The 17,648-nt window shown below is 43.5% G+C and overlaps 1 protein-coding gene across 2 annotated transcripts in view; it reads right to left on the bottom strand.

Moving 5' to 3' along the window:
• The window catches only part of LOC137377090 (probable E3 ubiquitin-protein ligase HERC3), a 78,115-nt gene that overhangs the window by 42,486 nt on the left and 17,981 nt on the right, over nucleotides 1-17,648 (bottom strand). For both annotated transcript variants that reach the window (XM_068046390.1, XM_068046380.1), the window contains exons 5-12: nucleotides 17,046-17,137; nucleotides 14,996-15,126; nucleotides 12,654-12,811; nucleotides 10,503-10,862; nucleotides 8,280-8,356; nucleotides 6,138-6,262; nucleotides 4,157-4,216; nucleotides 1,926-2,031 (exon numbers count right to left, since the gene is read on the bottom strand). In XM_068046390.1, the coding sequence (XP_067902491.1) occupies nucleotides 1,926-2,031; nucleotides 4,157-4,216; nucleotides 6,138-6,262; nucleotides 8,280-8,356; nucleotides 10,503-10,862; nucleotides 12,654-12,811; nucleotides 14,996-15,126; nucleotides 17,046-17,137 (1,109 nt within the window). The remainder of the gene's footprint in view (nucleotides 1-1,925; nucleotides 2,032-4,156; nucleotides 4,217-6,137; nucleotides 6,263-8,279; nucleotides 8,357-10,502; nucleotides 10,863-12,653; nucleotides 12,812-14,995; nucleotides 15,127-17,045; nucleotides 17,138-17,648) is intronic.

Here is a 17,648-nt window from a genome sequence, read left to right as displayed (position 1 = left end):
TGCTTGGTTTGCTTTTCATGAATGGCTACTTTTTAGTGATATGTATTTGTACTCCCAGATCCCTTTGCTCTTGTACCCTATATAGATTATTATTTTCCAAGTACTACATCACCTCCTTATATTTGGGGAGGCAGTGGCATAGTGGTAATGTCACTAGACTGGTAATCCAGAGGTCCAGGCTAATGTTCTGAGGTCATGGGTTCAAATTCCACCGTGGCAGATGGTGAAATTTGAATTCAATTAATAAATTTGGAATTAAAAATGTAATGGTGACCATGAAACCATTGTCGATTGTTGTAAAAAAAAAACCCATCTGGTTCACTGACTCCAGACCCACAGCAATGTGGTTGACTCTTAAATTGCCCTCTGAAATGGCCTAGCAAGCCACGCAGTTTAAGGGCAATTTGGGATGGGCAATACATGCTGGCCTGGCCAGCAACGTCCACATCGCGCAAACGAATTACAAAAAAAATTCCTTACCAAAATGTAATATCTCACGTTAATCTGTTTTGAAATTAATTCTACAATTCTATCTGCAAATTTAGAATTTGCCTTTTTGATTCCAATGTCTAAATCATTAATATAAATTGTGAATTGCAGTGGTCCGAGCCCTGATTATTGTTGGATCACACTTTTCACTTTGTGTCATAGCTATTCTTTATCCCTACTGTCAGCTCTCTGTCTTACGGTCAGCTAGCAATCCATTCTACATCATCTCGCCCCCAGCATTTTCTCACAAAGTTAGTTTTCAGTTTTAACTGGGCTGCCTGGAGAACTGGAGAGAAGAGGTAATCCATTTCTCAGGGGAAAAGTGGAAGAACTGTCAACCTGCATTGTTTCTATACAATTCCAAATGGCTGGTTCAAGAGTGGCACTGGTGGCCTACTTACACTGAGGCCTGCTCACACTGAGGCCTGAAGACACTGAGGCCTGCTTGACTGAAGCCTGCTCACACTGAGGTCTGCTTGATGGAAGCCAGCTCAAACTGAAGCCTGCTCACACTGCAGCCTGTTCAAGGCCTGAACACACTGAGACCTGCTCACACTCAGGCCTGAACACACTAAAGCCTGCTCACACTGAAGCCTGCCCACATGTGCGAAGCCTGCCCACACTGAGGCCTGAACACACTAAGGCCTGCTCTGAGGCCTGAGGCCTACTCACACTATTTTTTCCCACTCTGTTGAGAGTATTTCCACTTACCAGTTGATAATTGAATCAAACCAGATTTAAGCGGTTGAAAGTGACCAAAGTGATGTGATAATTCAGTTTAATACCCTGTGAACTAAACTGATCAGGATAGAGTTGAAGGTTGGAATCTTATGGCCTTATGGATGGAGAATTGTGAGAGAGATACACCTGAGTTCCCAATGTGTTCAGCAGCAGGAGCCTTTCCACCATCTACAAGACAAGTCAAGATGGAATATTCTCCACTTGCCTGGATGAGTGCAGCTCCAACACCACCCAAGAAGCTCAACACCATCCAGGACAAAGCAGTCCACATGATCAGCACCCCATCCACCACCTTAAACATTCATTCCCTCCACCACCGGTGCACACTGGCTGCAAATTTACCACTTGCATAATTTTGAACACTTCAATTAAATCTCCTCTTACTTTACTGTGCCCTAAATTCAAAAACATTTACAACTTCTTGTTTCCGATGCATCAGCTAGGGCTCTTATACAGTAGTGTGACAAAATTCACTTCACTATTTGATAATAAGAAATTCTATAAGGGATCCTGCTTTGAATCATAGAATCAAACAGCATAGAAGGAGGCCATTCAGCCCAACATACCTGTGCTGGGTCTTTGAAAGAACTATCCAATTGGTCCCACTCCCCCTCTGCTCTGTCCCCATAGACCTGCAAAACGTTCCTTTTCAAGTATATTATCTAGAATCTGACTGGTGCAATCTCTAACGTTACCTCTTGTAAAAGTGTGGGATTTTTCCCCAATTTCTCAAACCACACATTCACTGCTGACATGTCAACTCCTGAGGCCTCTCTGCTCGTTTTGAAATGGTCATCGTTGCTGTTTCAAAAACAGAAGCAAAACAAGAATTAACTTCACACAACGGGTTGATACATTAAGGTAGATTTTGCAAGTCCTCATGTGTGAGGAGAGGTACCTGACCCATCAACAGCAGGGGTCAGAAAATCACACTGAACTCACTGCCAGAATTCACATGAAGGACACCCATGATGACTAAGGCATCCGCTGTGGATTGGTGCACAGCAACCTTTCCTCTGAGCCTAGATTGTTGTGCATTCAAAGTCCCACTCCAGAGACTTGAGCACAAAATCCAGGCTGACACTCCCAATGCAGTACTGAGGGAGTGCTGCAGTGTCAGAGGGACTGTCTTTCAGGTGAGACGTTAAACTGAGGTGCCCTCTCATATATAAGTTCCTATGGCACCATTTCAAAGAAGAGCCGGGGAGTTCTTCCCAGCATCCTGGACCAATATTTAAACCTCAACCAACATCACTAAAAAGGAGATTTTCTGGTCATTATCACATTGCTGTTTGTGGGATCTTTCTATGTGCAAATTGGAAGCCATGTTTCCTACATTACAACAGTGACTGCACATCAGAAGTACATCATTGGCTGTGAAGCATTTTGGGATGTCGTGAGGTCAATGATTTGGGGGGTCAGCCATGTGTCACGTGCTCTTGGAGCATGGAAAGCAACACCACTGGTGACACTGGTGGTTTTTTGATTGCAATCTGTTCCCAGAAAAGAGGCGCAGTGTAGTCAAATACTTCAGAGAAACACAAATGGTCCAGATCCAATCTCATTTCAAATTGGACCTTACAGCTGGCTGGGAAATGAAATTTCAAATCGATTCCTCTGGATTGGATTTAAGTCCAACTCCAAAGAATAAATAGACGTTAAGGTAAATTTAGTGATCTCATGCTCTCAGTAAGGAATGTAAGAACAGGAAGAGGCCATTCGGCCTTTCAAGCTTGTTCTACCATTCATGACTGGTCTGTATGATAACTGCATCTACCTGCCTTGGTTATGTAACCCTTAATACCCATATCTAACAAAAATCTATCAATCTCATTTTTGAAATTTTCAATTGACCCCCAACCTCAACAGCTTGTTTTCGGGGAGAGAGTTCCAGATTTCCACTACCCTTTGTGTGAAGAAGTGTTTCCTGATATCACCCCTGAATAGACTAGCTCTAATTCTAAGGTTATGTCCCCATGTACTGGACTTCTTAAAAATTCAGTTTTGAGATGTGGGCGTCACTGGCCAGGCCAGCATTTATTGCCCATCCCTAATTGCCCTTGAGAAGGTGGTGGTGAGCTGCCTTCTTGAACTGCTGCAGTCCATGTGGGGTAGGTACACCCACCGTGCTGTTAGGAAGGGAGTTCCAGGATTTTGACCCAGTGACAGTGAAGGAACAGCAATATAGTTTCAAGTCAAGATGGTGTAGCTTGGAGGGGAACTTGCAGGTGGTGGTGGTGTTCCCATGCATCTGCTGCCCTTGTCTTTCGAGGTGGTAGAGGTCACGGGTTTGGAAGGTGCTGTCGAAGGAGACATGGTGCGTTGCTGCAGTGCATCTTGTAGATGGTACACACTGCTGCCACTGTGCGTCGGTGGTGGAGGGAGTGAATGTTGAAGATGGTGGATGGGGTGCCAATCAAGCGGGTTGCTTTGTCCCGGATGGTGACGAGCTTCTTCAGTTTTGTTGGACTCCCCAATCAGAAGAAATCAATTCTCTCTGTCTACCCTATCAGCTCTCTTAATCATCTTTAACACCTCAATTGGATTACTCCATAATCTTTTAAACATGAGGGAATACAAGCCTGGTATATGCAACTGTCCTTTTAGCCCCGATAGCATTCTGACGAATCTGCACTGCAACTGCTCCAAGGCTAACATATGGTGCAGTGCCCAGAACTGAATGCAGTTGCTCTCGGTTTAAGCAGAGCACAGTTTGGAGAAACAACACTAATGTTGTACCTTATCACTGAATCACTGACCCTTGTTCCCTTTGACCCTGACTCCACTTTGGGAAGGTGAAACCACAGAATTTATCTGATTGTTCTCACCCTGCAAACCACAAGTCTGTCTGACGTCACCCTCCCAAGTCCTCACCCCCCCTCCCCCACCCCTCAACAATCTGTCTTATCCCATCTTTTAAACTTGCCTTGTTTCCAGGAAGCTTCCATTAAGGGATGCAGCAGAAGAAAAAATAAGATTGATTTCCCTGTAGAAAATAAAACATCATTTTTAAAAGCATCTCAAAATTGCATGAACAACTACATTTTTAAATGAAAAGTGGTGAGTAATTTTATTTTTCCCAATTTTCTACATTCCTTTCCAGCTTTACAACCCTCCAAGATCTCTGCACTCCTCCAATTCTGCCTCTTACACACCCTCAATTTCCTTCAATCCGTCAGTGGCGGCCGTGCCTTCAGCTGCCGGTATCCTCAGCTCTGGAATTCCCTCCCTAAACCTCTCCACCTCTCTCTCCTCCTTTAAGATGCTCCTTAAAACCTACCCCTTTGACCAAGCTTTTGATCACCTGTCCTAATATGTGCTGATGTGTTTCAGTGTCACATTTTGTTTGATAACGCTACTGTGAAGCACCTTGGGGCATTTTACTGCATTAAGAACACTACATAATGGGAGTTGCTGATGTTAATGATCCCTTATTGAAGTAATGTCTATAGATGCTCACAAGCTTGTATTCCTTCATCCAGCTGGCAATGATTCATTTTGAGCCTTGATTGTGTGTATTATCCAGATATTTAATTGTGGTGCCATTCACACCAAAAGCCTCATGTTTACTGGGAGTGCAGGTTGGGAAATTGTGGATCTGAGGTGCCTGACTTTCTAAGATTAATCTAAATAAGCAGATAGAAAATTGAGGGGCTGCAGGCTCTGCCTGCAATTGCTGCTACACTTGTGGAGCTTGTGAATCATTCCCAACACCCTACACTCTCCAACTGGAAACAGTTAGACATCAGGAATGGACATCTTTCATATTTTACCTTTCCCTAACCTTGACATCAATTGTGATTTACTTGTACTTCTTCCAGCTCAGTATACTGTGCTCGTTGCTCTTGATTAGGTCTCCTCTACACTGGGGAGACCAAAGGTAGGTTTGGTGATGATGATTTTGCTGAGCACCTTTGTTCAGTCTGCAGGCATGACCCTGAGCTTCTCATAGTTTGACACATTCATTCCCTGTCCCACTCCAACTCTGAGCTCTCCGCCTTCAGCCTCCTGCAGTGTTCCAATGAAGCTCAGCACAAGCTCAAGGAACCGAATCTCATCTTTCTACTGTGCAGTATACAGCCTTCTGGCCTTAACATCTTAACCACCACTCCCGTTTTCTCTGGGACAGCAGGTGCTGGTAATGGAGGAGATCTATAACTGAGACTCTGGGTGCAGTGGCGGGTGGTGGTGGGGGGGGGGGGGGATGCTGGTACGGGGTAGGGTGAGTGGTGGGGATCCTCTATCAGTAAATGGCCGGTGGGTTTGTCCACACTCCTGAGATCTCCCCGTCTTTCTCCCCCACATTTCCAGGACTCAGGAACATTTTCCTCTTTGCCAGATTTTCCCTGCCCCCTCTGATATTTTGTTGTTGCCATTTAACTCCTCCTCTGAGCCCACCTTTTTGTTTCTTTACTTGTTCCATTACTATCACATTTTGCCCCACATTTGCAGGGGAGTGAGACTAGCTGAGTTGCTCTTACAGAGCCAGCACTCACACGATGGGATGAATGGCCTCCCTCTGTGCTGTAACCATTCTGTGGTTCTAATCGCTCCAGCCTTCCATCCTATTACAAACCTTCCCTTTCCACTTCCCCTCCCCACCAACTCACTGCCACCCCCACTCCTCCCCCGCCCCTCCCGCATCTCTGTATTTGCTTAAGATCTGTTAAATCTCTAAACATCATGCTGTTCTGACGAAAGGTCATCGACCCTTTTCTTTCCCCACAGATACTGCCAGACCTGCTGAGTGTTTCCAGCATTTTCTGTTTTCATTTCAGATTTCCAGCATCCACAGTATTTCATTTCTTTGTAAGTATCTTTGTATTGGGGTTTCTGTTTGAAATTCGCCTGATTCTCAAACAACACCAAAACTCAGAGTTAACATTGTTAAAGAAAGGCACACTTACTCCTTGCTGTTTTTCCACTGTTCCCCATCATCTGTTGCACTCCATTTGTCCAAGAGTGAATATTCAATGGTGGCAATTCTCTTCTTAATAATCAATGGAGACTGATCTTCAGGAGAAACTGGAGCCTAGAGAATAGATTAAGAATGGTATTTTACTGGGCAGATCACTGACTTGAGGCACTGACCTAGAACTTACTGTTAAATAACTGTTAATGATGCTCACTGTTCTTAATGCACAAATTGTGTAGGATCTTATGTGGAGCAAGAGATTTCCTGGAAGCTGCGAATGCCCAGAAGTTGCTGGACAATTTGTGTCACTCCACTATTAGCTTCATGAAAATGGCAACATGCTCTCAACCTGCCCATGAATTTCAAACAATTGCTGCATTTGGGGCAGTAATTACCCATTAAACTCACCAAAGCGAGTTAAGGCTGGTAATTAACAGTTTTAATGATGAGATTTATGTTCCTGTAACTCCACTCAACCTCTCCAGCCCAGAAAAGGAACAATTGAATCTGTGGAGTCTCAATCCTACAGGTAGTAAATTGTTCTTAGAGATTTTTCTTACTTTTCCTTTCTGTCTCATTTTCTCTCCCTTATTCCAATCTCTCCCTCTGTTTGTTTCTCTTTCTGTATCTGAGCTAACTCTAATTCACTCTATATCTTTCACTGTCATTCCTGTTTCTTGCTCAATCCTTAAATCTCATTAGTTAAGGAAATAAACTGTTGGTTGACTGGGGTCACAGATGCCCTGTTGCCCTCACCTCACTAACAGCAGCTCACACTGCCAGAAAGTTATGCCGAAAACGTTCTTTCAAACTGAGGGAAGAGGGGAAAAAACTAACCAGAGCATGTCACATGCCACACTCCAGCAAAAATCAGGGCCATTGATTTCTGTGGAAAACAGCCGTAATCACTCACTGACTGCCAGAACATCAATGAATCACAAGTGATACTAACGGTAGCTGTCTAAAGGGGCATTTATCACAAATTCAAAATCTTTTGCTTTCAGGCAAGTCTCATTAGTGTAAATGTAAACAAAAAAAGACAGCAAGGCTTGAAAATAACTTTTTTGAACCGTTAACTGTTATTGTATTAAATATAATGGAGCCTACAAAAACTGGGGGTTCATAAAATAATCAATATGATAACCTCCTCCAGCCCTACAACCATCCCCCGCCCCCCAGCTCCCCCTGCCGAGATCTCTGCGCTCCTCCAATTCCAGCTTCCTGAGTATCCCCAAAATCCGTCACTCTGCTATTGGCGGCCTTCAGATGTCTGGGCCCTAAGCTCTGGAATTCCCTCCCTAAACCTCTCCGCCTCTCTCTTTCTCTCTCTCTCCTCTTTTAAGATGTTCCTTAAAACTTAACTCTTTGACCAAACTTTTGGTCACCTGTCCTAATATCTCCTTATGTGACTCGGTGGCAAATTTTGTTTGATAGTGCTCCTGTGTAGAGCCTTGGGACATTTTACTATATTAAAGGCGCTATATAAATGCAAGTTGTCATGGTTAGCATGAGTTGCCACTGATAGCCTATTAGAGACGCTGGTGACCCGCATTTTCTGAAATTTAAAGGCTGTTAGATTTCAAAGACTTTACAGCATGATATTCTGTTCATCTCTAGACGATGAGATGAGCCAATTTGTGGGTTGTACCATAAAGTTGTTCATTGAGTGTTAGGATGTGGGTTTATATTTGAGGGTGAGCATTTTGAATATGTGGCTTTGCCTCTAGGGAGTGCATACAGTATATTATGAGCACACACACCTAGTACTTGTCAATCTATTATTACTTTTAATGGATTACAATTTTTGATAATAATCGTGAGGGTTATGCAAATGATTTTCCATTGGCAACTCCTGGGAAAAAGTGCTACATGTTGGGAGCACACACATTGATAAAATTTACCCATTGGAGTACAATTACATTCATTCAGAAGTGTGAGGCCACAAGTGCTCAAGTGACTGCAGTGGGGTATTAAACCAACAGCTGTTTTTGCCTTTACTATAACTGGTTGCTGCACTCCATCTGAGCCCAGTAATAGAAAGAACTGTATGCAGACGCCTGTTACAGACAGCACAGAGAATACTTGCAGAGGAAAATAAAACAGTCTAAGTATTAAAATACGTGTATTTTCTTACCACCTCATCACGGCACAGTGCAAAGCCTTGGTTAGCTCCTGCAAAAATTCTTCTGACAGTTGGCTGGATTATACAATCTGTGAAAAGCAATAAAGAAAGAAAGACTTGCATTTATATAGCGCCGTGCATCACCTCAGGACATTGCAAAGTGCTTTGCAGCCAATGAAGTACTTTTGAAGTGTGATCACTGTTGTAATGCAGGAAACACGGCAGCCAATTTGCGCACAGCAAGCTCCCACAAACAGCAATGTGATAACGGCCAGATAACCTGGATTTTAACGATATTGCTTGTGGGATAAATATTGGACAGGACACTGAGAGAGAACTGCCCTGCTCCTCTTCAAAATAGTACCATGGGGTCTTTTAAAACCACCTTAGAGGGCAGACAGGGCTGTGGTTTAATGTCTCATCTGCAAGACAGTGTAACACTCCTTCATTGCTGCAGCAGAATGCTAATTAAATTATATGTTCAAGTCTCTGGAGTGGGATTGTGAACTCATAACATTCTGACTGCAAGGTGAGACTGCTACCCACTGAGCCACAGCTGACAATGAGATGAATACAGGATCAGTACACAGAAGCTTTGGATATCGCCAGTAAAGAAAACATAAAGTATATCTTTTTCTTTGTATTTTCCTTTCAGTGAGGTAAAGAATTTCATCTCTAGACAACCTATGATCTGGACTGTGTCAGCTGTAATTCATAGCTCTATCCTGGCTACAGGATCAAATCAGAGGCTGAGAATCCTGCGGCCAGTAACTCACCTCCTGTCTCCCCGATCCCTGTCCACCATCGACAAGGCACAAGCCAGGAGTGTGATGGAATACTCTCCACTTGCCTGGATGAGTGCAGCACCAACAACACACAAGAGGATTGATACCATCCAGGACAAAGCAGCCCGCAGATCGGCACCCCATTCACCACCTTTGACATTCACTCCCTTCGCCACCGACACTCAGTTGCAGCACAGTGTAACATCTACAAGATGCACTGCAACATCTCACCAAGGCTACTTCAACAGCACCTTCCAAACCCGCGACCTCTACCACCTAAAAGTACAAGGGCAGCAGATACATGGGAACACAACCATCTGCAAGTTCCCCTCCAAGTCACACACCATCCTGACTTGGAACTATATCGCCGTTCCTTCACTGTCGCTGGGTCAAAATCCTGGAATTTCCCAACAGCACTGTGGTTGGACATATGCTACATGGACTGCAGCGATTCAAGAAGACTTCTCACCACCACCTTCTCAAGGGCAAGTTAGGGATGGGCAATAAATACTGGCCTTGCCAGCGATGCTTATATCCCTTGAATGGGTAAATAAAACAAAAACACTGAAGATTTTAAAAGCTGCGTCTCATACGTCACAGTTGATTGGTACACACATACCAAAATGAAATGAACGCTGCAATTCAGACCCAGCAGGATGAAAATGCACTCTCCAGACTCTAGGAGTTGGAAGGCCAACTATCGGTATCAGCCATTTATGTCCCTTTATCAATAATGTTTTTAAAGAATGTCCTTAGTGGTGGAGGAGTGTGAAATTGAACAACATCCCTGCTCCAACTGGGAAATGAAATGGTCCACAGTTTTGAGAACCACAGGAAAACAAAAGAGTGAAGGGTAGAGGGCTTTAGGATTCATCTTGACTTCAACACATTGAAATGGGATGATGAACTCCTTCTCAGAACAAGGAACACAGGAAAAAGAGGAGACCATTCGGCCCCTCGAGCCTGTTCTGCCATTCAGTGAGATCACGGCTGATCTGTGACCTAACTCCTTTGTCCCATATCCCTTAGTACAAAAATCTATCAATCTCAGATTTAAAATGAACAATTGATCCAACATCAAGTGACATTTGCGGGAGAGAATTCCAAACTTCTACCACCCTTTGTGTGTAGAAGTGTTTCCCAATTTCATTCCTGAAAGGCCTGGCTCTAAATTTTAGATTATGTGCGCTCTTCCTAGACTCCCCAACTAGCAAAAATAGTTTCTCTCGATCTATTCTATCTGTTCCCCTTGATATCTTTAAAACTTCAATCTAATCACCCCTACCATCTGTCCCTGGTATAATTCTGGAATGTTCAGCCTGGTATACTGGATTGACTGTGCTGCAAAGGCTGATGATTGACATGAAATGAGCATATGTAGTTTTAAAACCCGGTGTCCTGGCCAATACTTGTGTTAACTAGAAACCTTGCAGACTACAGGCCTTATTACCTTTTGTGTTGGAGTCTGCATCAGCCACAGTTGATGAATTTCTCCGCTCTTTGTTTTCCTTTGCCTGTGAACTCGATGGTCCCCTGCCCTTTGAGAGTTGTCTCTGCAGCTGGTGCATCCTGTTTGGTGCAGTTTTGCAATGAGTCTTGGTTCCATTGGCAACTGGCTGTGTGGTTAACTTTGGCGTTGCTCCCTGTGCACCACTGATCCTTATCCACTTTGCTGTTGTGCCAGCTGGAGTGAGCCAGTGTGGTGCGGCAATTGTCCGCTTGTGATTATTGGGTTTGGTTGCTGCTGCTTTCATCATTCTGCTCCTTCTTTGTGGCAAGGTGGGCTCCAAGGCATCATGGCTCATTGTCACTAAAAAGAGCATGGATGTGTTAGATGTGGCAGAGAGGAATATCACTGGTGGGGAGGATAACAGAGTAGATACAGTTCCAGTATTGAAAGGAAAGAGCTTGCATTTATACAGTCTTTCAACACCTCTAGACAATCCAAAGCATTCCATAGCGAACAAAGGACATTTTGTTTAAGTATAGTCATTGTTGTAATATAGAAACATGGCAGCCAATTTGCAAACAGCAAGATCCTACAAACACTAATATGATAATGATCAGATAATCTGTTTTAGTTGATTGAGGGTTAACTTTTGGCCAGGACACTGGGGATCGCTCCCCTGCTCTTCATAGAAATAGTGCCATGGGATCGTTTGCATCTACCTGAGAGAGTAGATGGGGCCTTGGTTTAACATCTCAACTGAAAGACAGCACCGTCAACAGTGCAGCACTCCCTCAGTACTGGATTACATGCTCAAGCCTCTGCAGTGGGGCTTAAATCCAACTGAGAAGCAAGAGTGCTACCCACTGAGCCACAGCTCACTATTGAGTGAATTAAGGGCTGGACATAAACAACATGCATTAATATAGCACCTTTAACATAGTAAATCATCCCAAGGCACTTCACAGGAGCTTTATCAAACAAAACTTGGCACAGAGCCACATAAGGAGATATTAGGACAAGCAACCAAAAGCTTGGGCAAAGAGGGATCTTTTAAGGATTGTCTTAAAGGAGGAGAGCGGTAGAGAGGCGGAGAGGTTTAGAGAGGGAATTCCAAAGTCTAGGGCTGAAGCAACTGAAGGCATCGCCGCCAGTAGTGGAGTGAACAAAATTGGGGATGTGCAAGTGGCCAGAATTGGATGACACAGCGATTTCAGAGGGTTGTAGGATTGGAATAGATTACAGAGATGGGGGCAGGGAGTGGGAAGCCACAGAGATTTGAAAACAAGGTTGAGAATTTTAAAACTGTGGTGTTGCCGAACCAGGAGCCAATGTAGGTTAGCTATTCTCCAAAGCCTTTGCAAGGCACGAGTCAGGAGTGTGACGGAGTACTCTCCACTAGCCTGGAGTTCAGCTCCAACAACACTCAAGAAGATCGACACCATCCAGGACAAAGCAGCCCGCTTGCTCAGCACCCCATCCAACACCTTCAACATTCACTCCCTGCACCATAGGCACACAGTGGCAGCAGTGTGTACCAACAACAAGATGCACTGCAGCAACTCACCAAAGCTCCTTTGACAGCACCTTCCAAACCTATGACCTCTACCAACTAGAAGGACAAGGGCAACAGATGCATGGGAACACCACCACCTGCAAGTTCCCCTCCAAGTCACACACCATCCTGACTTGGAACTATATCACCGTTCCTTCACTGTCGCTGGGTCAAAATCCTGGAACTCCCTTCCTAACAGCACTGTGGGTGTACCTACCCCACATGGACTGCAGCGGTTCAAGAAGGCAGCTCACCACCACCACCTTCTCAAGGGCAATTGGGAAATGACAATAAATGCTGGTGCCCATGCCCCATGAATGAATAAAAAAAATCACAGTGGTTGTGATTGAATGGGTCTTGGTGTGAGTTGGGACACAGGCACCTTGAGATATTTCACTATGTCAAAGATGCTATAAAAATGCAAGTTGTTGTTTACACATAGGCATTTGCCAGAAACCTGTGCTCAGGCATATTTTTTTCCTCCATGTTTTGAGGACACTGCTATCCAATGTAATGATCAATCTGACAACAATTTAAGAGACTAGATCGTTCAGGTAAACACTCAAGAATATTATAAATTTAAAAGGCTCCTTTCTTACCATGAACAAGTCCCGTGCCATCAGGTATGCCAATTAAAAATGTGATAGGACAAGGTGCGAACTGATGACTGTCTTTTCCATTTCCCACCTGCCCTTTCGCTCCATGGCTAAAAGAATAGATTTTGCCAGATGATGCCAAAAGGACAAGTGTGTGATAGCTGTAAAAGATAATATACCGTTAAACTACCACTGAAAACTCGCAATAACTCATGACTGTCCCTGTCATGTGGATTCATAGTCAACGTACACCGAGTAACCAACGATTAGTTCATAGTCTGTTGGTTCACCACAATGTTTAATGAGACTCTTGGACCTAGAGGTCGAGTCTGCAGATGAATCAGCAATAGACGTCAAAAAAATGGCAGTGATTGTAGAGTTGCCAAATATTTATAGTTATTGCTTTGCTTTATTTTCTTACCTTGTAGGGACAGACAGAACCCTTAAACCTTGGTCATCCTGGCTTACTGATTTTATTATTATTATTGGCTATCCCGTGCAGGTGAGGATGATTGTCTTCCATGACTCTGAAAATGGCTGATGAGGCCAATTCAGGATCTACAGACTTTATGGCATGCAGTGCATTTGTTGTCATGTGGGATGTCTGGGCATGTATTATTAGTTCAGGTCATGGCTCGTTCCATTGCCGCTCTCTACTGATTTTAATATGATATACACAGATGTAATCCTCATAAACTAATTGTACAATCCAACTCACAATCAGATAAGTGTGAGTGACTTAAATCGCTAGGGATGCAAATAGTTGGGTTTCCCTGAGTTCTCCCCAAGATCTCTGTGTTCTTCCAATTCGCACCCCAGTGCATCCCCAATTTCCTTCTCTCCACCATTGGTGGCCGTGCCTTTAGCTGCCTGGGCCCTAAACTCTGGATTACTCTCCATTAATCTCTTTGCCTCTCTGCCTCTCTCTCCTTCCTTAAGTCGTTCCTTAAAACCCACCTCTTTGACCAAGCTTTTGGTCACCTTTCCCAATATCACCTCATGTGCTTTGTGTCAAATTTTGTTTGATAACACTTCTGTGGAGCATGTTGGGACATTTTATTACATTAAAGGCGCTATATAAATAGAAATTGCTGAATCAATGTGAAAGATTGCGGCATTTAAAATGTCATTGAGTTACGCCCCAAACCACTTGCACCCGTGTTTTCTGCAATCTGCTACACTGGGTCAAAAATCACTTTGCCCGAAGCAGGCCCCTCCCACAGAGCTGGCCCCACCCACATAACTGGCCATGCCCCCAAGTTGAAAGAGTGGCGATGGCGAGATTTGTTGATTGCGCATCTGCAGGGAAGGTTGTCAAATTTCGCTTTTTGTTCGCATATGGACACCAACTGCTCTTACACTCATACATCAATGAATTAGAATTGATTTCAAGTCAATCAGATCAACCCTCTTAATGCAGGGCACAAGGCAGTAAAAATTTGCAGAGTAAGAGAAAAGCATCCTTAAATCAATTTTCACACTACTCAGATTGAAATCACTCACTGCTCTTAAAACTTACACATGAATAAATTAAAAATAACTTTAATCAATCAGATTAGCTCTCTTAAAGCTATAAAAGCATATGTCAGCACATGTTTGTAGAGCGACTGAGACAAAAGGGTCCTAACCTTTTGACCTTCTTCCCCACTCTGAAGGAAATATTTTTCAGTGGTTTTTATTGACCCCTTCACTAGATACTTGAGGCCCAATCAGTCTGTTCCCAGTCACTAATCGATCACAGGGGTTTATAATACTCCGTTACACTGATTCAAGGGAGGTTTTACATTTGGGCTTATACAACTGTGTTTGGACTTCAACTCAGAAAAGTGGTAAAATTTGAAGCACGTTTTGGGTGCAATTTCCCAATTTGGTGATCCTAAAGGAAATTATGTTTAGTTTAGTTTAGAGATACAGCACTGAAACAGGCCCTTCGGCCCACCGAGTCTGTGCCGACCATCAACCACCCATTTATACTAATCCTACACTAATCCCATATTCCTACCACATCCCCACCTGTCCCTATATTTCCCTACCAACTACCTATACTAGGGGCAATTTATAATGGCCAATTAACCTATCAACCTGCAAGTCTTTGGCATGTGGGAGGAAACCGGAGCACCCGGAGGAAACCCATGCAGACACAGGGAGAACTTGCAAACTCCACACAGGCAGTACCCAGAATTGAACCCGGGTCACTGGAGCTGTGAGGCTGCGGTGCTAACCACTGCGCCACTGTGACGCCCCTAATTCCCAATGGTCCTTCCCGCTTGTACCCCAAATCCTTTTTGCCATCTAAAACAAAAATCCATTTTGCATACATTTAGTTTCGTGCTTCATTAGCTTACCTCCCACATGCTATCTGAGAGACTTTACTCCCAAGTAGTCCTGCAACCAGACGTGGTTCGAATTCATCACTTTTTGTTTTGTGTCCTAGTTGTCCGTAACCTCCAGCTCCACAGGTGAAAACAAGCCCATACTAGAAGAGATACAGCAACTTGCATTTATATAGCACATTTCACGTAGTAAAACATCCCAAGACTTCACAGGAGCTTTATCAAACAAAATTTGACACCGAGCCACACGGGGAGATATTAGGGCAGATGAACAAAATCTTGGTCAAAGTGATAGGTTTTAAGGAACATCTTAAAGCAGGAAAGAGAAGGAGGGGGAAAGGTTTAGGGAGGGAATTACAGTGAAATGTGTAACAAAATCTCTGCTTCTGCAATTAATCTACACACTCAATGAATTTTTGCCTTGCATTGGGGATTGTTCTCCTTGGAGCAGAGAAGGTTAAGGAGAGATTTAATAAAGGTGTCCAAAAATTATGAAAGGTTTTTGCTGGAGTAAATAAGGAGAAACTGTTTCCACTGGGAGAAGGATCAGCAACCTGAGGACACAGATTTAAGATAATTGGCAAAAGAACAATACGGGAGATGAAGAGAATTTTTTTCCCGTAGCGAGTTGTTGTGATCTGGAATGCGCTGCCTGAAAGGGCAGTGGAAGCAGATTCAATAGTAACTTTCAAAAGTGGAATTGGATAAATACTTGAACAGGAAAAGTTTGCAGGGCTGTGGGGAAAGAGCAGCGGGCAGTGGGACTAATTGGATAGATCTTTCAAAGAGCCAGCACAGACATGATGGGCTGAATGGCCTCCTTCTGCACTGTATGATTCTACGATTCTCTGATCTGTGAATACCAAACTTTCCCCTGTGGAGAATGTATGATGTAGTTTACTCTTTGCTCTGCCAGGAACAGAACAGGTTAAATGTACTGTCACACAGCATGACGCCTCATTCTAACCAATCATTTGCTCTCCTATTTGCTGCATGGGTCAGTATATATATTAATATATATATAATATTCACAATCACATTCGTCAAATTTATAATTGTAAAATGTTTTTACAATGTGTTTGCAGACCTGGAATTTTGAAAGGGCTGTTTACAGCATTGTTACCTTGTTGGTTAATAAATCCTAAAGCAACATATCCAGATCCAGATTGATTTAAACTTGATATATGTTCCCCTGAGGATCCTTGTGTCAATCTAAGTGTCTCATGAGGACAGAATGAACACTTCAGACACTGGATAATAATAGTCTTGTTTGATGGATTATATTTAAAAGATTTGCATGGACATCAGTGGGTAGCACTTTCACCTCTGAGATCAAGGGTTTGGATCCCAGTCCAGAGGCTTAAGCACAAAATCTAGGTTGGCACTCACAGTGTGGTACTGAGTGGTACAGTGTGGTGACAGGAGATTCCCAGGAGGACAGTGGAAACACTTTAGAGACGTCCTCAAGGCATCCCTGAAGAGATCAAACATCCCCATCGACTTGTGGGAGTCCCTGGCTCGTGAACGTCCTAGATGGAGAAAGCTCATTCAGGAAGGCATCATACACCTCGAGGGACTTTGTTGGGAACATGTGGAGGCAAAGTTGAGACGTCAGAGGGAACACACAAACTTCCAAACTACTCGTCTATCTGACCCTTCAAGCACCACCTGCCCCTCATGTGGCAGAGTCTGCAGATCACCCATTGGACTTATCAGCCATCTCAGAACCCATCGAACCAGAGTGGAAGCAAGTCATCCTCGATCCTGAGGGACTGCCTAAGAAGAAGGTAGTGAGGAAGTGCAGCACTGTTGGAGGTACTGTCCTTTTGGTTAAACCATGGCCCTGTTTTCCTCTCAGGTGGATGTAAAAGAACCCATAGCACTATTTCAAAGAGGAACAGCTGAGTTATCCCCAGTGTCCTGGCCAATATTTATCATTCAATGATTGCCAGAATGGATTACCAGATCGTTATCGCATTGATGTTTGCGCTATTAAAATGCAAATCTTTGTTGAGCGGTGTACTGTTTCACAATTAAATTTTGCAGTATACTAAGAGCAAACCTTCGTCAGCAGGGCAGTGTGTTGTGCTCCACAGGAAATGTAAACTATCCTCTTACACTCCAACAGCTTCACGTACGTTGGAAGATGCCGATCTGTGATGAAAAAGAGAAATAGTCCTTTATTGTTGTATTTCGAATACACCTGGGACATGCAGCTGAAACATTGCACTAATGGAAAAGAGATAGCACACAGTGCATTTAATGATAGGGTTGGAGATATCACCAACACGATTACAAGACACACTGCATGGGCTAGGGTCACTCTATCAAACACTCGGTGGGTGGTGTTTTTATAGCCATTGTACAAGATAGAGTATGAAATGGTTTCACTGGTGGTTTTTGTTTAATAAATACCCTGACTGATTCATCATATACCTATATATATATATATATATATATATATATATATATCATAAAACAAGGCAAGAGAATATACAATGGATGGTAGGATCCTAGGAAGTACTGAGGGTCAGAGGGATCTTGGTGTACTTGTCCATAGATCACTGAAGGCAGCAGCACAGGTAGATAAGGTCGTTAGGAAGGCATATGGGATACTTGCCTTTATTAGCCGAGGCATAGAATATAAGAGCAGGGAGGTTATGAT

The sequence above is a fragment of the Heterodontus francisci genome, chromosome 1 (genome assembly GCF_036365525.1).
Source record: "Heterodontus francisci isolate sHetFra1 chromosome 1, sHetFra1.hap1, whole genome shotgun sequence".
NCBI classification, from domain to species: Eukaryota; Metazoa; Chordata; class Chondrichthyes; order Heterodontiformes; family Heterodontidae; genus Heterodontus; species Heterodontus francisci.
The sequence above is the reverse complement of the archived record's forward strand: the minus strand, read 5'-3'. Positions and strand labels throughout refer to the sequence as shown.